The sequence below is a fragment of the Mustela nigripes genome, chromosome 3 (genome assembly GCF_022355385.1).
Source record: "Mustela nigripes isolate SB6536 chromosome 3, MUSNIG.SB6536, whole genome shotgun sequence".
Classification (NCBI taxonomy): domain Eukaryota; kingdom Metazoa; phylum Chordata; class Mammalia; order Carnivora; family Mustelidae; genus Mustela; species Mustela nigripes.
This window is the reverse complement of record NC_081559.1, coordinates 3,963,309-3,984,278: the sequence shown is the minus strand read 5'-3', so window position 1 is coordinate 3,984,278 and position 20,970 is coordinate 3,963,309. Positions and strand designations below refer to the sequence as shown.

Here is a 20,970-nt window from a genome sequence, read left to right as displayed (position 1 = left end):
CTACGCATGACACAGGAAATTTTTGAAGACAAGGGAGGTTTAGCCCTAGGAAGGTACACAATGGTGGCTTCAAATAACTGAGTGACTGCCCCGCAGAAAACAAAGTACACTAACTGGATAGGGCTCCAGACCGCAGAGGTTAAGATCACTAGGTAGAGGCAGAATTCAACTCTAGGCTAAGAAAGAACTTGTGTTGGTGAACCTGTATGGCGAATGTAGCAATCGGCTTTCCAAATCCGTGAGCTCACCATCAGTACGAAAGAAGGGAGTGTGGCTGCTCCATGATATGATATGGAACATATCATATGTTATGATATGAGAGTATACTTCATATACTTTCAATGATATGAGAGTATGCTTCCTGTTACTCTCCATTCTTTTTTTTTCTTTTTTTAAAGGATTTTGCTTATTCATTTGAGAGAGAGCAAGTGAGCACAAACGGGATGGGGCAGAGGGAGAGGGAAAAGCAGGCTCCCCGCTGGGCTGGAACCCCCGACACTGGGCTCTATTCCACGACCCCGGGATCACGACCTGAGTCAAAGGCAGACGCTCAACAGACGGAGCCACCCAGGCACCCCCGCACTTTCCATTCTTACACGCCAATCAATAAGACTTTAAAGGCACAAATTTTAAGAGGGGCTTATGAATAAAATATTCATTTCAGTCAGTTGACTGAAATATCCCTGGGCAATTTTCTTCTCTTAATAATCAGAGGCCTGAGGTATGCTAATCTGATCACTTAATAGCCCAGCAAAGTAGGAAAGTTTAAATTCCTTTTTGGTAAACTAGTAGAATCATTAGAGTCTGGTGTCTACAACAAGAGCATTTTATAGATAAAATAGCTGTGGAAATACCATCTCCCGCCTCTCCTCCTCCCTCGGGGACTTACCGTTCCATCAAAGAAACTTAGTTAAGAAATTAACCTGCCCAAGCGTGGACTCAGAGAGCACAGTTCTTCTCAATTTTTTCCCAGTTAGCTGGGCATCATGTGCAAAATCGTATTTTTACTCAAAAGCATCATCAATCATACGAATTACCTTTATTAAAAGCACAAGGAAAAAAAAGAAAACCTCTCCATTCAAGGGTCTGTTTTCTGGGGAGGTCGCTAGCCCACCTAAAAATATAGAGAAAAATCTCAATTCCTTAGGCTTCAAAGACTAGAGGGAAACTAAACATTTTTTTCCTCCTCACTCTTTAGCTGAGGTAAGATGTGCCTGTGGCCTCTCAAAGCCCAAACAATTTGTCATTCATCCAGGAAATGGTAAGACCTCACAGGTCTGGGGCCTTGGAGGAAAAGTAAAAGACCTTGAAGTAGATCCGGAATCCAGAAACAGACGCCCATATTGGCTGAAATCCCGTTTCCTCATGTGAGAGATGTTAAGTCCTTCCCAGAGAACATTCTGTGATCGGAATCAGCAGCCTCCTGCGAAGGAGCCCTCACAGCGGCCTGTGCAGCTGCGTGGTAGTGAGGCCCCACCCGCCCTCTCTCCGTCAGCATCAGCATCAGCGCAGAGTGTACCTTCCACAGAGAAGGAAGGTTGTCCCAGGCTGGCCTTACCTGTTTTTCCTGCTCCGCTCTCCCCGGTAATGAGAATACACTGGTCCTTATCTTGATCTCTTAGGGATCTGTATGCTTCATCGGACAGGGCAAAGCTGCAGGGGATAATGGGAGAAAAGTCCTTAAAATTCAGCTCATTATCATGTGTTTATCAGATGTAGCCACAGGCTCTTTAAAGGATTGGGAAATACTTTAGATAGGAAGCTGAGACACCAGACTTTATTTCCTTCCAAGTCTTAAAGGAAATAAATAAACCCAACCATCCTTGTGGCCCATGTAACTTTTTCCTTCGCATTCTCTAGGAAACAAAATAGTACCAATTACCGGACTCTGAAGATTTGCTTTATTAAACCCAATGTGACCCTTAAGGTTCATCGTATTAGAATCTGGGAAAGTCAGAGAGCCAAGGATAAAATGTCACAGCCCATGTCCAAAACTGGGATGCAGAGGTTTTTAGAACAATACACTAGTTTCAAAACAATGAGAAAAAAATTTTTCAAACGCTATCTGAAAATCGCTATCTGAAAAACGCTATCAAATACCAAATAGCTGGTGTTAGCATCATTCAGCTAAAGACAGAACTGCTGTCTTCCCAGACAGCAAGTGAAGCTGTACCACCACCCGAGGCCCGCAGTATCACGTGTCTGCCATGGGCCTTCTCCAGTCCCTCAAGGTCCTCACTGGGCCCTGTGATGACAAAGGACCCCCCATCAAGACCAAGTCGGTTGGCAGGTTGATCTTCCCTGCCTTGAAGCTTACAAACAAGGTAAAATGTGCCCCGAGCTAACTGAAAAATAATTCTGACAATATGGTCCTGTGTTTAAAATAGGTAATTCCTTTGTCAACAAGGACTTACCGAGAGTCTATGTCGTTCGTAGAAGGAACATGCTGGGAATGGAAAGGTAAGTCAGGCTCGGCGTTGGCTCAGGAATTCTCAGTCAAAAGCAGGGGAGGAAGACAGGAATAGAAAACAGCAACTCAACAGGTTAAAAGCAAGAGAGAGATCCGTGCAAACACTGCAGAACAAGACAGAGGCCTCGGGGGACGGGGAATGGAAGGGCACAATCTTCAGGGGCAGAAAAACAAGTCCTAAAGAATATAGTAGCAAGATTAAGGGCTTCTAGGCAACAAAGGAAAAGACAAAATAACCCAGAGTGCAGGGTGGAGGGGTAGCCACGAGCCACTGCTCACCGTAAGAAGGGACAGATGAGCGATAAGCCAGAGAAGGAGATGGGCAGACTCGGAATCAGAACAGAGCCGGTAAGGGAGCCACACTCCAGGACGGTAAGCAGGGAGTGGTAGGATCAGGTACGAATTAGACAAAAATAGCAACATCTACCAGCACTGTCTCCAAGCCTTTCCTATTTAATCACTTTAAACCTCAACAACAAAACTACCAAGAATAAATTATTATTAATCCCATTTTCAGACGATGAAACTGTGGCAGGGAAGATGTGATGTGCCAAGGTCACACAGCCAATGGGACACGGCAGAGCCGGCCTGGAGCCCTGTTACTGGCCACCAGGATACGCGATCACTGCATGTGGTACAGGGCCAGGGAGTACACAGGAGACCAGGCTGGAGACCAGGAGGCCAGGGCAGGGCGGGGCTCTAGGAAGAGGTCAAACTTGGCTAACCAGACCACAGACGGCCTTTCATTCAATGACTTTGGCTCTTCTTGAGGAAGTCTGTCGCGCCATTCATGCTGACAATTTACAGAGCTGATGTGCCAGGAGGAGATGCTCACATACTCACAATCAGATCTGACCCTTCCAACAGTCTATGAAACAAAGGTTAGCCTCCTCAAAGAAAAATGACCCAACTCAGACTGAGACATGACATGACATGTCTGTGAGCCCTTTCCCAGGGAAGGCGTAACTCGCACCCAGAACAACCGCGTACCACATTCTTCGCCTCCTGTCACATCCTCTTCGGACTGTAATCTTGTCTTCTGGCTGGACTACTGTGGGGCCCTCAAAGAGCCACCATGAGCCTTACTCTAGAACCGTGATTTTAACAAGCCCAGTGCCTAGTCCGTAGTAAGTGAACCCTACATCCAGCCGCTCAACCAATGCATGAAGAAGACAGAATGGAAATATCTAGCACAAGGGGCTTTTTTCTGTGACCAGCGCACAGTGATCTCCTTCTGCCCACCAAGGTCTTACTTGCCCCTCAAATCCTTCTCAGTCGTTCCCTGTGAACCAGCACCTTGCGCACCCCCCGCCCCAGACCGCTCAGCATCCTTCTCTCCTGTTCTCTGATGCCCCCGGGTGTGCACGGCTACATATCAGGGCAAGTGTGGGATACACCCTGGGCTGGATTCTCTACACGGAGACCCACAGCTCACCACCGACCTGACCTTGAGCCTGCCGCTCACCCCTGGCCGAACGGCAGTTTCTTCCCATACTGACTGGGAGTGGAACCACATCCTTGAGCTGGCCAGCTGTAGAAGAGCTCTGTACGTGTTGTAAAGCCCGAAATAAATGTGTGAAACCTTTCTGTGTTACAATCAGTTACGCCCACATCTTCTTATCCCTTCCCCGAAGGCAAGCTCCTCTAGGGCAGAGTCTTTCTGTCTAGTTAATCTCTGTGCCGTCCTGCATAGTTATAAACACAAGACCCTATAATACCAAAATACGAAAGAATGAAGAGTGAATTCTCTCCAAGCTTTGACAAAGTCACTACTGGCGTGAGGCCCATAGAACAGTAATTAGGAGATTTGTTTCTTCGTTTCTTTTCATGGATTTCCCGCGGGAAAGAAAAGCGACGTTTCGATTTCTCACCTGCCTCACTAACACATCACAGCAAATACAAATGAATCTTTCCCAATCCATACGCTGACTGCTCGGGTGAACATACACCTTCCCTGTGCTCCTGAGACCACCCGTTACTTATGTGCCACACCATTCACAGACCCCGAGTGATGCGGAAGTACTCCTCGCATGAGGAACGACAGAAGACTGTGTGTGTGCATGTGTATATGTATACTGCACACACACGCGCACACACGCGCACACATGAGGCTTTAGAAGATCACCAAGAGACCCCACCACGGGTTTACTTCACATCAAAACACTGACGTTAAACACTTGGTTTTACTTAACTGCCGTCCCCCCAAACTGGGCTTGATTCATCTAGTGCGGTATATTTTCATGCAAGATAAAAGCTAAAAGGGAAAGCTATTCTTTCTCTGGACAGCCACGGAGTTCAAAGTGCCCTGAAATATACCAGCTGAGGCACGTGAGCACGGGAAAAACTGGGTCGGACATACTGACACACCCGACCCCAGCACAGCACCCCCGTGATCATCCGCTGACCTCGTATAAACTCAGATCGGGACTTGCACTTACTTAAAACAGTGACCGAGGGGCAGCCACGAAGGACGTGCGCCCCGCTCCCGGTCTTGTGCTTCTCTCTGGCAACACCGGCACGCACCCGGCACCGAGGCCAACACTTACAACTACAGACTGAAGCCACATGCCGGTCCTCCAAACCACTCTGTAATTAAGGAACCTAAATAAATCTTTAGAGAAGTTTTTACTTAAAAACCCTTGCGATCCATATGCTTTGCATTATTTTGTGAGTGTGTCAGCACTTGACTCACTGCATGCAGAAATGAACGGTTTATTCTAGCGGCGGGGCGAGCACGGGTTCTAGGCCCCGCCACATCAAGGGCGCGGTTTTCTCCACCTCTCTGTCCTCTAGTTGAGCTCTAAGAATAGAGACGGCCTGACATGTGAAAGCCAGTCTTGATCCCCCTTCATTTCCAGATCAGCTGCACGGCTGTTCTGCTCGTGGAGTGAACTTTCCTCAGCACCAGGGATGCTCGCTGCATCCCCAAATGGCTGTTATCTAACACTTTTCAATTTTAGGAGTTTGGTTTGGGGCTCGTGTTATTTCCCATCAGTGTAGAATGTAGGGCTGCATGTTCACAATTATCTAACCAGTATTCCCGTTCCTCCCCCACCATCTTTCTGTTCAGAACGTTCATCACCCCAGCAGCTCTGCTTTCACGGTCATCAAAGGTGACGGCAGGGCTTCTTTGCCCCAAACTCTGTGCTCTCCACGTCCTGCAATCTCCTTTCTAAGTTTATTTCATCTACGACGCAAAGTAGGAAAGACGACAGCAAATACGTCGCCACTACCTACAGTGTATGCGTTTCCCAGTAGACCTCAAGTTTTCACTCACTCTGGATCTCCCAAAATGAGTTGCTTGAAATGTTCCCCACGAGCAGGCTAACCCACTTTATTAGTCTGTCATCTCCACGAGCCAAAGTTTAACAGAACAAAATCTGTCGCAGGAAACTTCCCTGAATTTAGGTAACTGTTTCTAACAATTTATTTCATGACATTTTTCTTCAAAAGCTCTCAAAATGGTATTGCCTTTAATTCAATCCTGAAATCTAGAATATTTTCTAATCACACTAGGGAAATTCTGCTTCTGACTTTAATCCTCTGAGGATAGTCAGCCTCAAAATTCTCATCTGCAAGTCAGATCTACAAACCTCCGCTATTTTTTTTTTTCTTTCTAGGTCTGGCTCAGCCCTAAAAACTAGGTTTTTCCAAAATCAGGTAACACACACAACAAAGTGTTTTTCAAAAATTCCTAATCTCCAAGTGTTCCACCAATTTCTAAGTTCATTTGAACCTAATCAAGGGCTGAGAGAGTCCACAAGAAGGACAGAGAAGAGAAGGAAAAAAAGGGATAATTATGTATGGTGTGTTTGGCGTGGAAACCAAGAGGGTTGTTTATTTGTCTGCTTATTTTTAAGGAGAGGCACAATGTTGGTCTTCCTTGTAAAACATTATTGCAGGTATCTGTACATCAATCACAGCCTCATATTCCTAAGTCAGAAAATGTTCATCCACTTGAAAAATATTACCTTGTTAAATTAGTATTATGCTCTACCACCAGACATTCACTGTACCACATCTGAAGGGAAAACTTCAGGGAAAGTAAGTCAGAGAAAGTCAGAAACTATACCTTTTTATCCTGGAAAGCTTTATTGCATTCTTCTCCTATGCTGGCATAAACATGGTAAATTAACACATTTTTCACAATATTGTTATCCCCTCACAGCCACATTATTGGTAAGCATTTCTTACAATCCAAGCCTCAGAGCAACAGAAGATGGAGAACAAAAATAAGTTTCTCCTCAAAATAAACATCAATGAGCAAGATGGTCACTAGAACACAATAAGGGAAGACTATGAAAATAAGCATAAAGAACAGGATTGAGGGGAGAGGGATGGTAAATGGACCTACATTTCTTCAAGATTCCCTTATTTTATAATTAAGTGGGACAAAATTAACTCAATAAAGGTCCTGAAAATTATAATACCTGGAATAAGACAAGAGCTACAAAGTAATTAAAATAGAATAAAAAAAAAAAGCCAGGAAAGAAGAATAAACACAGAGGGAACAAACATACTGATAACTACATTAAATATGAATGGACAAAATACTCCAATTAAAAGGCAGAGGATGTTAGAATGGATATAAGAGCAAAATCCGGGGCGCCTGGGTGGCTCAGTGGGTTAAAGCGTCTGCCTTTGGCTCAGGTCATGGTCCCAGGGTCCTGGGATCAAGCCCCACATCAGGCTCTCTGCTCAGCAGGGAGCCTGCTTCCTCCTCTCTCTGTCTCTGCCTGCCTCTCTACCTAATTCTCTGTCAAATAAGTAAATAAAATCTTTAAAAAAAAAAAGCAAAATCCAACTATAGGCTGCCCATAGGAGTCACATGTAAAATATGAAAATATAGATAGGATGAATGAAAATAACATGAAAAAAGATATACTAGGCCAAAATGACTGGTTAAAAAAATGACATCATACTTTTAAAAAATACATTTAAATCTGAAGAAGTCTCTAGTTGCCATATAAGAGGGATGCTATGTGGTGACACAGCATATGGCATGGAGCAGATGAGACTTAATTATCTTAAAAAATGAGCTACAATCATTTTTGAATATTATATCAACGTTTAATTTTCTAAATTCATAGACATTTGTATATCCTAAACAAAAGTAGCCACACTGCTTTCTTTTCACTACATAATTGAAAAGGGCTTGTTTCTATTAGCTACAAAGCAGAAATAATCTCATCAGGGATGAATCATTTTAAGATGACATCTGTTCTGAAATGACAAAAGTAAAGCATCAAATAAAGCTCAAAAGTCAGGCTTTAAAATAGGGTATGACAAATACGCACAAAAAGTTTCTTCTTCCTTTAGAATTACATTAGTTTTTGAAAAACAGACTCTCACACAGTATTTTAGTGAAATTCCATAGACTGCCTGCATCAACTTCAATGTATACCCGGCCTTCAATATTTCTTAATGTGTCACTCAAAAATATTTTTTAATCTTTAACAATCAAATGTAACCATCAGGGTGACAAAACTCACAGTATTTAATGTTTTGTATATATAAAATCATTTGCTCGTTATAATGTTTTAAGGAACAGTAGAAATCCCTGTGGACAAGAAACTCTTCCTAGAACTTACAAAGCTCTTTATTTCAAATGTTCACATGCTAATTATGAAATATAATCCAAAACAAACAGCAAAGAGCACTGAAGAGGTCATCTTTCAAGATGTTAGAAATCTTATTTATAATCCTCTTGTGATGAAGAAACTTTGGAGTGTACCCAAATTCTCCTGACCCTATGCACCTGACCATTATCAAAATCACAATGGAGATCCCACGTGCACCCCATCCCGGGCCAGCCAGCCGAGAGTCACTTCTTCTAGAAAGCGCTATCAATGGGGACTGGGCCAAGAGGTGATACTTTTTCAAAGGTGGGTTGCCAAAGCCAGGTCCTGGAGACATGCATTAGGAAGAGACAAAAGGTTTAGAGAGACTAAATTAGGCCAGGAAGGAAAAGGACCGGACTCAAGATACGAAAGCAGCGAGGAGGAAACATCTGCTTTCAGGGCCTGGAAGCTGCTCTTTGGAATTTAGCACTGATCTCTCATGGGGCTCAGGACTTCCTTCTGAAAATGGTGCCCAGAGCATGCGATGCCACAGGGGGAAAGCCCCGCAGCTGCGCGGCATCCTGCCCGGGGTTTGCAAGTGTCCAGAAGCAAAGAGGCTGACTCCAGTCGTGAGTGTTTGCTGCTGCAGGGCCTCAGCTCACAGAGTAATGAAGAACGAACGGCTTCTTCCCGTCGAGATCGAATCGGTCCCCTAATAAGTAAAATGGAAGAGTGTGTGGAGGATAGAAAACAGCCACAGGCCAGGGCTCCCAGGGAGCTCATGGGTACCCGGGAGAGAAGAGACATACTCTTGGTGTGGGTTCTGAGGGTGACGATTAGGAAAATCTGTCCTCTAGAAGCTTAACATAAAGTCCCCCAAAACGGAGGTAAGAGAAGGTAATGAACACATCTGCAATCTACAGACATTCGGAAAAGGAGAAAAATGACTTTTATTGAGAAAGTTATGTCACGGGAAGGTGCAAAATTCCACAGCATAAGCAAGGGCAGAGGCTGGGGGCGTGCAGATGGCAAGGAGGAAATTACGATATTTCCCCTGTTCAGTAATTAACAAAACACACCTGATTTGGAGGAAAGAACAGAGACAATTGGGCTTCTAATTCAAATTCAGTAAGCCCTTTAAGTATTTTTAGGATCCCTTTTAACAAAAGAATACTAACAATCCCCCAATGCTCATAAAAATAATTACAGTCATAAATCTATAAAAATAGCCTTTTCTGCTCAAGAGAAACGCAATTTAAACAAATTCCCAACACAATGGTTTCCAAGCTTTTTGGAAAAAATAGATTATTTCAACTAATTTCGTAGTTCTTTTTTTTTTGTTTTTTAAAGATTTTATTTATTTATTAGACAGAATCACAAGTAGTCAGAGAGGCAGGCAGAGAGAGAGGAGGAAGCAGGCTCCCTGCTGAGCAGAGAGCCCGATGTGGGGCTCAATCCCAGGACCCTGGGATCATGACCTGAGCCAAAGGCAGAGGCTTTAACTCACTGAGCCACCCAGGTGCCCCTCATAGTTCGTTTTTATGACTTTCTTACAAGCAACCAAATTCTGGAAAAACGTCCCCCAAGGGAAAATATTCCAAAGACCTTCCCAATTACTCTTAGGACTTCACGTTTTACTCATTAAAGTAAAAAAGAATGACTTCAAATTCACATGTTGCTGATTTTTCAGGTAGATGTTCCTTCCTGAGTAAAAGCCTGAAGACAGGCCACTTCCTATGTGGCTCCGTGCATCTTTGTCTGGCTCAACACAGATATTCTGATTTAAGGTACCTCACATCGACATCCCGCAGAGGTAAGTCTGTTCAGTAAACGTAACCTTTCAGGTTTATGACCTTTAAATATAAACCCGTATCATCGGACTTGGCTAGCCCCTCATTGCCTGCCCTGTGCGCGGGATTCCATGAAGCTGACCCCAGCCTTCCTCCAACAGAAGGCAGAGATACGCGATGCTGGCCCGCAGGAGAAGACACTGGGCTGGGGACCTCAGTCAAGGAAGGGCAGAGAAATCTGCCTGCACTTCTCACAGAAGGCATGGAAATGGGAACCCTAAGGACACCCTGCTTCGGTTTATTTATTTATTTTCATTAATGCACAAAGCAGAGGGAGTGGGCAGTCGTGGAAGGCTAGTACCAACTTCTTCCAGCTCTGGTCTGTGCCTGCAGTCCACGGAGCAGCGAGGCGGCGGCTTACACAGCACCGTGTTTGGGGTCTGACATGCAGCAGGTACTTGACAAGGGACTGAAAGGCCGGCGGGCCGAGGTCTGCGCAGTTACGTTACAGAATCAGGGTCACGAATCAATTCACATCCTGGGAAGTGAGATCTGCCACCATGTCACAGGGTGGATGCAGAATTCAAGGAAATCAACAGGATTTCCATTTTAACAGGATGCCTGATAATAAGTAGACACGTGCACAGAGGCACACACACAGACACACCTCTGTGTCTACACAGTGCAACACTATGGACGGAGGGAAGTGACCAGGGAAAAAGAAAAGAAGAAGAGGAGGAGGAGGAAGACGAGAAAGAGGGTGACTTCGATTATTAGCTAAACCCACATAATTATTCCATAAGAGAAACATTTTGGAAATAGTTTTAAGAGAATCCAGTATTCGTTTATTCAGTAAGAGCACTCTGTGTGTCCGGCAGAGGAATACAAATGATTCTGTCCCCACCCCACACACCCAGTGTAGAGAAACCGTGTACTATCTAACTAGATAATCATCCAGTCCTGTGAGGACAAGTCCTGTGGTCTGTGTGGCTTGCTTCAAAACAACATAACCTTCCCCTGAGACATGGGGGGGACTGGTACTAGGAAAAAACTTTTGAATCAAAATTTTGCTTGACTCTTTCATCCAGGTACCCCATAGCTTTCAAACCCACCCCTTCGTCTCCTCCCCATCCTCAGTTTTTTACTGTCTTAGACAAGTTCCTCAGTCCTGGTCCGAGCTTCAGAAACTCTTAAAGGGGTCAATATCCAGGCAAGACTTTTCATGAGTAATCTTAATATAATACTGTCAAAGTACAACGTCATTTTTTTGCCATGACTCTTTCTCCATCCCTAACCTTGGCCTAGCTTTAGCCAGATTTGAGTTCTTGCTTTTATATTACTGTAACAAAGTTCATTAAAACCTGCTTCTGTAAAGAAAAACTTGTGAAAACTCAAAGCACGGTCCTAGATTCCGGTCTTCCAAAACTAGGGTTCTATAAAATACTTTCAATTTTAAGTATCACACACTTAAAGTGTTCAGGCATCAGAGAGAAATGTTAGACACGTGTTCGAGGATTTCCTAGGGGACTGGATGGAACTGAAGTGATCCTCGTAGCCCACAGGCTCCCCTCCCTCCCAACTCCCCCCACCCAGGGTTTTAATATGGGGTTGAAAATCTATTCAAATGGGGGTGCTGGGTGGCTCAGTGGGTTAAGCTCTGCCTTCATCTCAGGTCATGATCTCAGGGTCCTGGGATCGAGCCCCGCATCAGGTTCTCTGCTCAGCGGGGAGCCTGCTTCCTCCTCTCTCTCTGCCTGCCTCTCTGCCTACTTGTGATCTCTATAAATAAACAAAATCTTAAAAAAAAAAAAAAATCTATTCAAATGAAGTTTGTAAATTCAGGACATTGATAAAATGCAGAAACCTTTCCTCTCAATTTCCCTAAAGAAAACAAATAAGCCCATTATTACATAGCCAAATCCTTGTCTTAATTTAAAAAAAGAAAAAAAAAACTCAGTGATTGGAGCACTGGGTGGCACAGCTGGTTAATGTCCAACTCTTGGTTTCGGCTCAGGTCATGATCTCGGGGTCTGAGACAGCCTACTCTGGGCTCTGCGCTCAGGAGTCTGCTTGAGATTCTTTCCCTCTGCCCCTCCCAGTGTACTCTCTCTCCCTAAAATAAAGAAATAAATCTTAAAAAAAAAAAAAAAAAGGAACTCAATGATTGAAGGGAACAAGTCAGAGGACTGCAAATCAGACCATGGAGATAGAAACCCCCCACCCCACCCACCTCCCTTCCAACCCTATAATCCAAAGAGCAGGCTCTGGGCTTGGGATGGCTGACAGCCCTCTCTGAGAAGACGGAAGGATGACTTCTTCTTACTGGGTGTGTCTTCCAGATGGTTCTCACTCCCGCTCCCTCCCATACCCGGGTTCTTTCTTCACCCAAGGGAAAGGACTTCATGGTAAGGTCAGGAAAGCTCAAGATGCCAGGAGGGCTGTTTTGTACAGTAGTTACTGCTTTCTACATGTTGTTTGTTTCTTTTAATGTGAAAATGTTTGCCTTTTTTTTTTTTTTAAAGATTTTATTTATTTATTTATTTGTCAGAGAGAAAGCGAGCGAGATGGAGCACAGGCAGACAGAGTGGAAGGCAGAGTCAGAGGGAGAAGCAGGCTCCCTGCAGGGCAAGGAGCCCAATGTGGGACTCGATCCCAGGACGCTGGGATCATGACCTGAGCCGAAGGCAGCTGCTTAACCAACTAAGACACCCAGGCGTCCCAATGTTTGCCTTTTTAAAATGGCTTCAAAGTGGCCACATAAGAAGGGGTGATCCAAAAATACCAAACGCCACTCAGCCTGCGGCCGGCTTCCCTGCAACCCTCCCGCGAATGCGCCACTCCCTCCTGGACAAGCTTCCCTGGCTCTCCGCCACCGGCAGAGCGTGGCCCAGCACTTTCGCAGGAAACGGTGCAACAGCAAGAAGATTCAACACTGACCCAGAGAGAGGGCCCTGAGGCTCCACAGGGCTCTGACCCGTCTCCTGTATCATGCCATCCCAAAAAGCACAACTCCAAGGTGACCTCAAAGACAGAGCACTCAAACATATGCCTTCAAGCACTTCAAGCCATTTCACGCAGTCGAGAATGGGCTGCAGGGAAGCGGCTGCAGTGACACGTCACATGCACTGATCACGTATTTGAGAGAAACACTCGGATCTTTGAGCGGGAGGGGAGTGTTTATTGCCAAATGTCCGCATCTGACAAGGCATGGTCCTTAGAGACCAAACTTTGAGAAACTAAGAATAAAGTCCTAAAAGTCAGCAGTCACCGTCCCATAGGAGCTGGGGAGGGGGGAGAGACCCCACAGGAGAACCCACTATGCGGAAGACACTCAGGATACAAACACGGGTCCCTGAGAACGAGGCACAGTGCCGGTGGACGTTTTTGCTACAGAATATAAGGCCAAGACCAGCTTCTATCTTCAACACAAAACCTTCAACTCAAAAACTTCCTTCATGTGTCTCCTGACTGGTTCCTGCTTACCCCGAGAAGTAAAAATAAGGCAGGCCTCACACAGAATGCAGTCTCTAGGAGCTTGCTTTCTCCCGGGTGTGCTGCTCGTTACACACCAAGCAAGGCTCGTTCCAGGAGCAGGTATAGCTCTTTTCCCTGGTTCATCTCCCTGCCGGTTCCCCTCCGCTTCGCTGCCCCCACCAAACACCCTCTTCCCTCGGAGCTCCCTGCCTACATACCTTTAAAATCCCACTCACACGTCTATTATATCCCTAGCATATGGTCTTTCAATTTTTGGACTTTTTTTTTTAAACTACAGTTTCTCTCCCTTGAGAGCAGGAATTATGACTCACCATCTCCATGCCTGACATATAAATTTCTGTAATGAATCCTAACAGTCTTTTCTCCTGGTCATGCAGGAAATTGACAAAATTAATTTATGGTGTTTTCAAAGCCTGTGTTTGCTTACCAACTATTTAATTAAAAAATAAATAAATAAACCTAATAGTGGAGAAATCCAAAGAAATATTACGACTCAAGTATGCATATGTAAGTACGCATTCATTTATTTACAAGAAAGAGCTCCACGGATTTAAAATACTCAAAGAAGAAAGTCAAAGAGAGATAGGATTCTGCTTTACACTTGCTAGCTGAAATTCTTCCTTTAGGTTATGCTTTAGTATTCAGCAATTCTCTCTAATGCTGGTCTGTATATGTTCTATTTGAAGATACAGGCAAATGATCACCTAAAATCTTCTGCCTTAGAAAGGCTAAGTGTGATGGTACTTGCACTAGTAACACTCCAGATCCCTGCGAGTTCCTCAACGAGGAGGCAGAAGCAATTAGTCATCTCCAGGCCCGGCTGCTGAGAATATCCCGCCCCCATCCTTCCTAGAGACCCACCTGAGACAACCTCTCTTCTCCAAAAGAGCTTTACAGGCACTTCTCTGCGTTCCCAGAGCAAATTATCGCGTTTATCCTTAATTTCCTTCCAGAGTCTGGTAACCCCTAGCTCTGGAGTGCCTACAATCCACCCGCCGGGAACCGGCCTGGCAGCAGAGGGTGTCAGAGCGAAAATGAGGCTGTCTCTCTTCTCCGGACTCTCAAGTTCAAGCCCCCCCCGCCCCGGGCTTGTAAGAGTCACGCTCATCACAGACCCCTTATGCCGTGCAAACCAAAACCTCCGCCTGCAAGAAGGTACAGAGTCAATGTCCCGCAATCTATGGTCTTCAGGACGGATTTTCTGCACCAAGAAAATCACTGGGACTGGCAGAGGCAGGGCACGCGACATTTTTGTCAGATGAAACCAGTACATCTCCGTAATTCAAATGGATAAAAACGCGGCAACAGCCCTCTGCTCCGCGCCCTATGTCTTTCTCACCCAGGCCCAGCATGCCACGGAACCCACCTGCTTCATGACAGTTCTAGAATCACGCCCGGTTACCGTCCCTGGAGTTTCCTATATGCCAGGACAGGCCTAGTGGTAGATAGAGAAGGAAAGTCGACAAAACTTGGAACAAAGGCGGACTTTTCAGTGGTTCTAGCACGGAGCACTCACTGGAGGAGGATCTCCCCGCAACCCAAATAAAACAGGCATTCGAGTAGGGAACCCTGAATCCCAAAATTACCTTCTGGTTCCTAACCTTAGTGATAAGGTTTTAAAAAAAGAAAACACACACATGTGCAGATGCATATATAACTGCTCTCCCCTAACGGGCGTTCGTCAGAGCCCTGCTGATTGAGAAAATACCAGAGTCTGCAATCGCTCCCCAGGTGACAGACGGGCCCGATGACTGGGACCATCCCCTGCCCCACATAACTGCCTAATCACCATGGTAAACTAGCGCAGGTCCAGAGAATCGTCTTTTTTTTTTTTTTTAATTTTTTTAAACTTCTTTTTAAGATTTTATTTATTTATTTGACAGAGAGAGACAGCGAGAGAGAAAACCCAAGCAGGACGAGTGGGAGAGGGAGAAGCAGGCCCCCCGCTGAGCAGGGAGCCCGAGGCAGGCTTGATCCTGAGCCTCAGGCAGATGCTCAATGACGGAGCCACTGCGCTCCCGAGAATCTTCTATTTATCTCATCTTACAGCCCACATCTCTACAGAGAGGAGGGGGCCGTCTATTCAAACAAGTCTCCATTTGCTGCATTAATATTCTTAAATTGATGAGAGCCCCACCCATCACTCAGTGGATTTAAAATTAAGCCTCTGGGGACGCTTGGGTGGCTCAGTTGGTTAAGAGTCTACCTTTCGCTCGGGTCATGATCCCGGGGTCCTGGGATAGAGTCCTGCACTGGGCTCCCTGCTCAGTGGGGAGCCTGCTTCTCTCTCTCTCTGCCTGCTGTTCCCCCTGCTTGTGCTCTCTCTCTCTCTCACAAATAAATTTTTTTAAAATCACATAAATTCTTAAAAAAAAAAATCAAGGCTCTGTCTTTTCTTGATGACAGAGTGTGGACTCTAGGACACATTCAGAGAACACAACCTCTAAATGTCAGCAGAACACCTTTCATTCAAAGCCCAGTAATGAGGAAACAGAAACCAAACAAAGGGAACACAAAAAACTGTCCCGGCACGATCACCGGAAGGAGAAAGTGCGCTCTCCCTGCGTCAGCACCAGCCACCAAGAAGCCAGGTCCCCATTCCGCGCTTCTTAACCTCCCATGCACACGGGGGCACCCCCGGCGCGGATGCCTTGCTCCTCGGTGCCCCACAACTCCACGGGCTCCGGTCAGGTCCACAGTGGTCCCACGGAGCACCCAGGATGACAACCAGTGCCTTACGTGTCCCATGGACTTCCTCTGGCTCACCTGTGCTCTGGGTGGGACCCTTTAGAGGCTAAAGCTTCCTTAGCTTCCAGGCAAGCAGCATAAAAAGCAGCGATATAAAATTCACCGCCCTGTTTTCTGCAGAGAAATTATGTTGTTCAAGATGACATTCTTGACCTGCTCAGTCCCAGAAGAGAAATGTCTTTCAAATCTAACCGGTAAGGCGAACTTGAGCAATTCAAGGGCTTTGATCTTACGTGCAAAAATGATTTTGCAACTGATATTTTCCTTTTGGTTCTGACTACCAGGAAATGAAACTCCAAGTTCAATAACCATACAGGACATCAGGGTATTAACTTTTGCTTGGGTTTCCTTTACTTTGTTTCTTTTACTCTGACTTTAAAAAAGTTAGTCATTTTATAGTATTGCCTATAAACTGGTAAGCTGTCTCCTGTCAACTTCCAATGTGGGGAGGGATATAATAATTAACTCCCAGTCATATTCCTCACACATTCCTGAACTATAAAAAAGCCAAATAATGCAATAGTGTAACTAAAATTGATGCAAACAGTAATAGCTCTTCTTTGGGTTTTGTTCTTTTTTTTTTTTTTTTTTTTTTTGATGGGGGGAGATGATACATTGATGGGTGGATGGATAAGTAGTTAGGTAGACAGACAGACAGATAATCTGCTTCAGAATATATGAGCCCTTGGGGTGCCTGGGTGGCGCACTGGGTTAAAGCCTCTGCCTTAGGCTCAGGTCATGATGTCAGGGTCCCGGGATCGAGCCCCACATCGGGCTCTCTGCTCAGCGGGGAGCCTGCTTCCTGCCTCTCTCTGCCTACTTGTGATTTCCATCTGTCAAATAAATAAATAAAATCTTTAAAAAAAAAAAAAAGAAAGAAAAGAATATATGAGCCCTGAGCCCTCTTATAAGCACAACTAAGAAAGGCTATGTCTCAGAAATTTTTCATGTATTCACTTAAAACTCTGACATTCAAAACTATTCACAAGTCTTCAGCATCAAGCAGAACAAATTATATCAACACTGAGTGTAGAGAAACTTCGAAAGGATTTTGCTCTGCCACATGTTTTGGAAACAGGAATTCTGAATGCACGACTGTTGACATGGATTCCATATCTGCTGAAATCATTCGCACATCCCTAATTTTGTGCTTTCTCCCTTATTCCTCACCCAACTATATGAAACCTCCTCAGCTTTTCTGTAAAAATCCAATATTCTTCTTTCTTGCTCATTCCAAGAGGACTCTTGCCTTAAATGCTTTTGTGAAGATACTAACAAGGACACATATACTTATGCAAATGTATCATCCTGTTCACTGAGATCTCCAATGTAAACCAACTCTCAGCTACCAATAACTCAAAAACAGTGAAGATTTATTTCCAGAGAGTCACCTCTAAAAAGAGAACTGGAAAATACCTGCCTTCTCTTTAGTGTAAATAAGACCTCTCAGTTACATCTCCAAGTTGACTGAGGAGTTTCTATCCCAAGTGCCCAGTGGATAATGAAGCTGGAAAAGGGCAAACCCAAGCTTCAAATCTAGATTTGTTGGCAAACTTTGGTAACTCTAATGTAGATCAGGACCTCTGGTGTAGAAACTCCAAACAATGAAACGGCCCCACATACGCACCACGAACTATTCAAGACAACTGAGGCAAACCTTACATTTACTAACTTGTTTTCCTAAAATATCCCCGATAAAGAGAATCATACACCCATAGAATCTTCCACTTGAAAGGAACCCTAGAATTAAATATTTCCCATTCATTAATTTCTTGTTGACATCCACAACTCAAAGAGCACAACTGTACTGTCGGTACAAGTTAATCTGTGAATATTCTCAGCATACACTCAAACCTCATCCTTGAAAAACTTCATTATTTTGTTCTCTATTATGACTATTTAATGGAGTTGTTTCCTATACTGTAAAAACTGTACTAGGGGCGCCTGGGTGGCTCAGTGGGTTAAGCCTCTGCCTTCGGCTCAGGTCATGATCTCAGGGTCCTGGGATCGAGCCCCGCATCAGGCTCTCTGCTCAATGGGGAGTGTGCTTCTCCCTCTCTCTCTGCCTGCCTCTGCCTACTTGTGATCTCTGTCAAATAAATAAATAAAATCTTTAAAAAATAAAAATAAAAACTGTACTAGACCATCTGGAACTCCTCCCTCCTCTCTCCTCCTTTGCTGGCAGCAGTCCCTAAGTATCAAGCTAAGACAAAGTCTTTACAATTTGGCTTCGTCTTTTGATATGAATTCCTGGAACATGAGGTATTTTTTAACATGTGATTAAGGCTTATTGGACCTAGTTACATGATCTTACAGACTCTGCCACGGACCAGCCGCTGCTCTGGGCACTGGGAACGCACTGAACGTCTGCGGGGCGAGGTGCAGGGGGAAGGCAGGCCATGAGGAGAGTAAGTGAATACCGCTCGCCGGGAAGGGGTGAGAAGAGAAAGAAAGCAGGGAGGAGGAAGAGCGAGCGCTGAGACAGGGCAGAAGGGGAGAAAGGGGCACAGGCTGTGCCCTTGGAGAGGACCCAGTGAGAGGGTGACATCTGAGCCAAGACCTGATGAAGGAGGTGGGGACGGAGGCCGTGCGGAGACGACAGACAGGTAGGGACATCCCAAGACAGGTAGGGAGATGGGCAGAAGACTGACACACCCACACCCACACCCCCACACCCCCACAGGGGCTGAGGGGCTAGGACGTTCCAAGCAGAGAGAACACTAAGTACGAAGTTCCCAACATCCAAGTGCGCATCTGGCTTAACAGCCGAACAGAATCCTGTTCTAATGACGTGGTACGTCACTGCTCTGGTTCATGCTTTCCAAAGAGCTGGTTGGCAATGATTTTTTACCCATATTAATAGTGACAATGAGTGAGATACTTAATTTGGCGCTCTTGTACCATTCAAAGGCAACCGAAAATTTAGTCTACTCCCAAAAGGAGATATTGTGCTGTAGGTAAAACACAATGTGCACACATGAGATAACCTGCTTCTTTTTAGTAAGTGCTTAGAGATATATATATAAACTGGAGCTTGCTTTTCATATTCAATAAAAACATTTACCAAAAAAAGGGGGATATTTTTCCAGATTAAGAGGATGCAAGAAAAGTATATAAAGGATATACTTCAAATATGTTTACAAGTACTTGATGAGGACCAAAATTAACAAGAGAATCGTATAAACTTGGAAGTAAAATTCAGAAGTAACGTACTATCTACATTATATAAGATGAAAATACAGAGTGACATTAAATATTGGGGGTGAAGAGGTAGGTTTTGGTTTTCCCACCATAAAAATTAAGATTATTGCCTTAAAATTAGAATTTGGTGATCAGAAATAATATTACAATACTTCTGTAATCATTTCTAAAATTTTAATACTTCTTCACCTTCTATCTTTGACTATATCCACATTTGGAAAAAGAAATTAACTAAAATTGTCCTTAAGCACAGCTTAAGCTCCCCAGCGTGGGGGAAATTCAGTTTTAGTTATTCACCACCCATCTGGGAAGGGTTGAATCCAAAAAAATTAACATCGCACTGGCTTAAATTTCAAAGCTGTTTAGAACTATTTTGCCACAATTCCCAAAAGATGAATACGTAAATTCATACAGATGAGGTCACCATCAAATTTTCTAAAACTCCCAGTAAACGTGTTGTTTGCAAGAAAATCAATAATATGGGAGTTGCACCAAAAGCAGATATATTGCCACAAACTATCAAAGCATTTAAACGCATCTTCAATGTTCACATATCAGCTACTCCTGTAAACAAGAACAATGAAATGTGACACTACTGAAACCTTTGTTCGTAATAAACCAATAAGCGACTAGCCTCTATGCTGAACAGCAGTGTGCAGAAAAAATAAACAATAGAAACATGAAAAATGAGTGAATGGTTTTACTCTTTTGTTTTAAAAAGGATCTTATTTATTTATTTATTTATTTGGGAGAGGGGGAGAGAGCACTCAGGAGCGGGAAGGCGGGGTAAATGGAGAAGGAGAAGCAGACTCCCCGCTGAGCAAGGTACCCCATGCTGGGCTCAGGGCTGGACCCCAGGACCCCAAGATCATGACCGGAGTTTAAGGCAGACACTCACCAGAATGAACCACCCAGGCGCCCTGAAAAGTTTTACTTTTATAGTTTAAACTGCATTCAGAGGGGGAGATGGACCATGAGACTATGGACTCCAGGAATCAAACTCAGGGTTTTCCAGGGGGGCAGGGAATGGGTGAGCCTGGTGACGGGTATTAAGGAGGGCACTGACTGCAGGGAGCACTGGGGGTTATACACAAATGATGAATCATGGAACACGACATCAAAAACCAATGATGTTCCCTATGACCCTGCAATTGCTCTCCTGGGTATTTACCCCAAAGATACAGATGTCGTGAAAAGAAGGGCCATCTATACCCCAATGTTCATAGCAGCAATGGCCACAGTTGCCAAACTGTGGAAAGAATCAAGATGCCCTTCAATGGACGAATGGATAAGGAAGATGTGGTCCATATACACTATGGAGTATGATGCCTCCATCAGAAAGGATGAATACCCAACTTTTGTAGCAACATGGACGGGACTGGAGGAGATTATGCTGAGTGACATAAGTCAAGCAGAGAGAGTCAATTATCATATGGTTTCACATACTTGTGGAGCATAACAAATAGCATGGAGGACATGGGGAGTTAGAGAGGAGAAGGGAGTTGGGGGAAATTGGAAGGGGAGGTGAACCATGAGAGACTATGGACTCTGAAAAACAATCTGAGGGTCCTGAAGTGGCGGGGGGTAGGAGGTTGGGGTACCAGATGGTGGGTATTAGGGAGGGCACGGATTGCATGGAGCACTGGGTGTGGTGCAAAAACAATGAATACTGTTACAATGAAAAGAAATAAAACAAACAAACGAA

At 44.6% G+C, this 20,970-nt stretch overlaps 1 protein-coding gene across 4 annotated transcripts in view; it reads right to left on the bottom strand.

Annotated features, from left to right (window-relative positions):
- The window catches only part of MYO1B (myosin IB), a 176,305-nt gene that overhangs the window by 89,461 nt on the left and 65,874 nt on the right, over nt 1–20,970 (bottom strand). For all 4 annotated transcript variants that reach the window (XM_059393086.1, XM_059393088.1, XM_059393089.1 and 1 more), the window contains exon 4: nt 1,559–1,653. In XM_059393086.1, coding sequence (XP_059249069.1) covers nt 1,559–1,653 — 95 coding nt within the window. The remainder of the gene's footprint in view (nt 1–1,558; nt 1,654–20,970) is intronic.